Raw genomic sequence first — 5,412 nt, forward strand, 5'->3', positions numbered from 1 at the left:
CCAGCAACCGGATTCCTTTTTACTGGCTTCACAACTGGAAAAATTTAGATGTGACATTTTACACTCTTAATGATGTATATAAGAACCACTCAAATTAGGTACTTAATGTAGCTAGGCAGTGGATTCCTTCTACTAGGTACAGTACACTGGAGTACAGTACATTACTTTTGTCTGTTGTTTGAAGGAGGGGGTGGGGATAGAGAAGACGTTGATGGGTCATTGAAAACACTTGTGTCCTAAAGGATTCAAAATAGACTCAGTGTGGCTTTTGAGGTTTTCTCTTTGAACAGTTCTGTGCTAAATATATATTATGAGAGGAGAGAGAGTCATCTTCACATTGCTCCATAACTTGCCAACCAAACCAAGCTATGTAATTTGGCTTACGGCCTTGCTCATTGTTTCTTTCACTTGAATTGTAAAGGTCGAGACTTCTCTCATGATGAAACTTTGGATGTACCCACACAAGTAGAATTGCTTATTAAGCAAGCTACTTCCCATGAGAATCTCTGCCAGTGCTACATTGGATGGTGAGTTTGTCTTTAAACTAGCCTTCCAAATGGAGAACAGTCAAGTAAAATATCATTACTCTTACCTCAGGAAGCATGCTGAGGGTGCCTGAGTAGACATTGTGTCTAAGCTTGTAATTTTGTGACCATTTTGTTTGCTTGCTTACAGGGCAGTGCCTAAGGTAACCTATCTGTTATAACTAGAAAAGGGGATTATTTAAATCAGGATCAACTCAGAGGTTTTACTCATTTGAAATAAGATGCTCCAATTGTATGTATATCACTAATTGATAGTTATGATAGGGAAATTACATACTCTGTCAACAAGCACACTTTTATAATGCCTTCATCTTTTTAAGACTTCTTAACTGCAGATTGTATTCAAGGAACCAGAAGATTTGGGGGCGGGGTTCAGACATTAGGAGTGTTGATCAGGGATCAAGAAGTAGGCTCAGGCATGGGTCTTTCCCATCCTTGTGATTATAGAAAGGCTTCTGGACATTAGGGGACCTCAGTCCTTCTTAACATAGTCTGTTTTTATGAAGCGATGGGTAAGACTGCACTATTGAAGTATTGCTTTTGCCATCTTTAGGTGTCCTTTTTGGTAACGGAAGATTCCAGAGTATCCACAGCCTTTATTGGAGGCTTTTGCGCTCCAGATATATTCTTCTACAAACTGAAATCTTGGACTGAAATACAGCCTGTCAAATATTTTGAAATGTAAATTAAGAGTTATTGTATATTAAAAGTTGGTTTAAGCCAATTCATAGCTGCTGTTGAAAAACACAAGTTGTCTGAAACATAAGACTTGATTTGGGTTTCCAGAACAATGAAGACTGACTAGACCACAAATACATGGTTCACTTGGTCTTTGGGGAACTGGTGACCCATTACAAATAACAAAATACGGGTTTTGACATAACTTACAATGTAACTATACTAAAATATCTGCAGATGAATCATTGCCCTGGTCAGTCCTGTTGGTGTGGGTGCAGTGAACGCAGTGCACTCATGCAAGAATCCTCATTTAAGTGTGGGGACAGAGCTGGAGGGTAGAGAGCAAGAAGAAAGAAGCAGAGTTTTTCTGCCTGTATCTCACCTGTCCCAAAACTCTGTACACTCACCCAAAATCAGAGGGAGGGGATTGTAGTTGAAAGGTTTGTGTCTGACTCCAGTGGAGATGTAACTAGCACATTTCAGACTAGATCTGGATATAGGCATAGATCCAGGATCAAAGACTCTGAGCCAGTCAAAGCAGAGCCTCTCAAAGAGGGTTGATCTATGGCAAGGAGGATGCAGGGTAAACTCAGAATACCACTTGGAAGCTTCCCACACTGGCGGACCGAAGAGCAGTATTGGGAAATAAGTAGGGAAACCTGAATACTCAGCACAAAAAGCGGAAGGGAGGAGAACTGATCATACCTGGAAATGGAGAATAATGGATATTAAACATGAGGGTAAAGGTAAATAAAGTTATGATTTATTAATAAAAGAAAATGCACAAAATACGAAGTGTAGCCATGTTTAGATGCCATGTTGTATTTGAATATTTTTGTGCCAATAAATTACACCAAAATGTAAAACGATTTTGACTGGATTCTTATTTATTCCAAAGCATTCCTTATGGAGAGCAGAATTGAGGCACAGCAGCATTACACTAGCACAGTGGAAATATGGGTCAGGACCCCAAAATGGGTCACGAACCCTTTTTAATGTGGTCGCCAGAGCTGGTGTTAGACTTGCTGGGGCCAAACCCCAAGCCTCACTGCCCGGGGCCAAAGCCTAAGGACTTCAGTCCTGAATGGCAGGGCTCAGGTTACAGGCATCCTGTCTGGGGCTGAAGCCCTTGAGCTTTGTCTTTAGCCTACCCACCTGGGGCGGTGGGGCTCTGGCTTTGGGGTTGTGTAGTAACTTTTCTTGTCAGAAGGAGGATCACATTGCAATGAAGTTTGAGAACCCCTAGCAGAAACCCACAGAAGGCACAAACACTGTTGGTAGTGGATTGGACATCTCTAAGAAACTTGGTTTTTTGTTATGGATTTGACTGTCTTCTCCTATATCAGTCCAGATGGTTGGCTATAGCTCCTTCATGACAGCAAGAGAAAAGCAGTCAAGATTGACTACCTATATCAAATGACAGGTTTCAGAGGAACAGCCGTGTTAGTCTGTATTCGCAAAAAGAAAAGGAGTACTTGTGGCACCTTAGAGACTAACCAATTTATTTGAGCATGAGCTTTCGTGAGCTACAGCTCACTTCATCAGATGTTTACCGTGGAAACTGCAGCAGACTTTATATACACACAGAGAATATCAAAGGAGTTTGCCTGTTCATAAACCTTTTTGTTTTAAGAAAAGGAGTACTTGTGGCACCTTAGAGACTAACCAATTTATTTGAGCATAAGCTTTTGTGAGCTACAGCTCACTTCATCGCACGAAAGCTTATGCTCAAATAAATTGGTTAGTCTCTAAGGTGCCACAAGTCCTCCTTTTCTTTTTGCGAATATGGACTAACACGGCTGCCACTCTGAAACCTTTTTGTTTTAGTTTCCAGCAATTGCAACTATATCCTTAAGGGGACTGCAATTTGGTAAGAACATGAACTTTCTTTATTCCAGATTTTGGGGCATTTTTCTTCTCTTAGCACAAGAACTGATTCTGTGAGACCGAAGAAATAGAATTTTAATCTGATCGCTGTGGTGTGTACATAGAGGGATGATGGTTTAGATGATGTCTCTTCCTAGCAAATGTTTTGTATTGATATAGATTCAAAGATGTTAAGGTTAGAAGGGCCCATGATCATCATTTTGCCTCCTGTATAACCACAGGCCACAGAAATGTATTATCCTGATTATCACTACAAAAGTTTTTTTTCTTCTACTGATAATAGCCCACCTTAATTGATTGGTCTCGTTAAGAGTTGGTATGGCAAGCCCCATTTTTTCCATGTTCTCTGTGAGTGTATGCATATATATATATATATATATTCCTACTGTATTTTCCACTGCATGCATCTGATGAAATGGGCTTTAGCCCACAAAAGCTTATGCTCAAACAAATTTGTTCGTCTCTAAGGTGCCACAAGTCGTCCTCGCTCTTTCTGCTGATACAGACTAACACGGCTGCCACTCAAACATATAGGAAATCCAAAGCATGTGGACAGGGATAGGAGAAAAAAGGTTTTACCTGTTTTGATTTTGATTATTCCTGCTTTGAAATAATCAACTCCCCACGATTGTATGCTGGTGGAGGCATAGCAGCAAAGAGACCTGTGGCACTTTGTAGACTAACAGACATATTGGAGCAAAAGCTTTCATGGGTGAATACCCACTTCGTCGGATGCATGTAGTGGAAATTTCCAGAGGCAGGTATAAATATGCAAGCGAGAATCAGGCTATGGATAACGAGGTTAGTTCAAAAAAAGAAAAGGAGTACTTGTGGCACCTTAGAGACTAACCAATTTATTTGAGCATGAGCTTTTGTGAGCTACAGCTCACTTCTGATGAAGTGAGCTGTAGCTCACGAAAGCTCATGCTCAAATAAATTGGTTAGTCTCTAAGGTGCCACAAGTACTCCTTTTCTTTTTGCGAATACAGACTAACACAGCTGTTCCTCTGAAACCTGAGGTTAGTTCAATCAGGGAGGATGAGACCCTCTTCTAGCAGCTGAGGTGTGAACACCAAGAGTGAAGAAACTGCTTTTGTAGTTGGCGAGCCATTGAGCCATTCGCAGTCTTTGTTTAATCCTGAGCTGATGGTGTCAAATTTGCAAATGAACTGAAGCTCAGCAGTTTCTCTTTGAAGTCTGGTCCTGACGTTTTTTTGCTGCAGGATGGCTACCTTTAAATCTGCTGTTGTGTGTCCAGGAAGGTTGAAATGTTCTCCTACAGCAGGGGTCGGTTAGTCTCTAAGGTGCCACAAGTACTCCTTTTCTTTCAGAAGTGGTGTGCCAAGGCTTAATTTATTCACTCTAATTTAAGATTGTGTGCCAATAATACATTAACGTTTTTAGAAGGTCTCTTTCTATAAGTCTTTAACATATAACTAAACTATTGTTGTATGTGAAGTAAATAAGGTTTTTAAAATGTTTAAGACGCTTCATTTAAAATTAAATTTAAAATGCAGAGTCCCCTGGACTGCTGGCCAGGACACGGGCAGTGTGAGGGCCCCTGGAAATGTGCCATAGGTTGCCTACCCATCCTACAGGTTTGCGTATATAAACTTGAGCTGTCGTCTCCACCTGCCGGCAGATGGAAATTTAGGCCGCTAATCCCTGAACGGGTGTAGAACAAACTCAAAGCTAGCTATCAATTGTGACCCTTGTTACCTCGGGCTGTAGTCTAGTCAAAATTAGACGAGGCTTTCCAAGGAAATGTCCATTTAAAACGTGGCTTAATCTAATGCTACAGCAAGCACAAGGGCTAGCAGAGAGCGAATAACCTCTCCCCAGCTACCCTCAAGCCCCTGGCTGGAGGGCTGAGGCGGGTGGGCTCAGGCCCCTTGCCCTACTGCAGCGAGGGCGGGGGCCTTGCAGGGCAGGGGGTTGGCGGGAGAGCCCGTCGGCTGCAGCTAGAGGGCCCGGGACCTTGGCAGGAAGATAGCCCCGCTCCCAGGGACAGCGGCAGGCTGTGGCCCAGGGCGAGAAGGGGGCTGAGGTTGAAAGGGGGGTCGGGGGGCGGTCAGGGCTGGGATGAGCGCCCCCAGAGCACGCCGCCGGTAGCCGTGCGGGAAGCTCCGGGCCCGTAAGGCGGACACGCAAAGCCCCCGCTCCGCTCGCTCGGCCTCTCTGAGGTAAAAAGAAGGAAAGACCCCGAACGTTATCGGGCCCGCCGGCTCTCAACCCGTGCGCATGCGTCTTGCAGCACTTCCGCCTTCCCTGCGATTCCGTTATCGCGCGACACTACGCTATT

General features: G+C 43.4%; 1 protein-coding gene across 6 annotated transcripts in view; it reads left to right on the forward strand.

The window, feature by feature from the left end:
• MTOR (mechanistic target of rapamycin kinase) overlaps positions 1–2,089 on the forward strand; it is a 106,622-nt gene extending 104,533 nt beyond the window's left edge. For all 6 annotated transcript variants that reach the window (XM_048824937.2, XM_075121090.1, XM_075121088.1 and 3 more), the window contains 2 exons: positions 422–527; positions 1,099–2,089. In XM_048824937.2, coding sequence (XP_048680894.1) covers positions 422–527; positions 1,099–1,114 — 122 coding nt within the window. In that variant the 3' untranslated portion in view covers positions 1,115–2,089. The remainder of the gene's footprint in view (positions 1–421; positions 528–1,098) is intronic.
• The last annotated feature ends 3,323 nt before the right edge of the window (positions 2,090–5,412 follow it).

This window comes from Caretta caretta, chromosome 18 (assembly GCF_965140235.1).
Source record: "Caretta caretta isolate rCarCar2 chromosome 18, rCarCar1.hap1, whole genome shotgun sequence".
NCBI classification, from domain to species: domain Eukaryota; kingdom Metazoa; phylum Chordata; order Testudines; family Cheloniidae; genus Caretta; species Caretta caretta.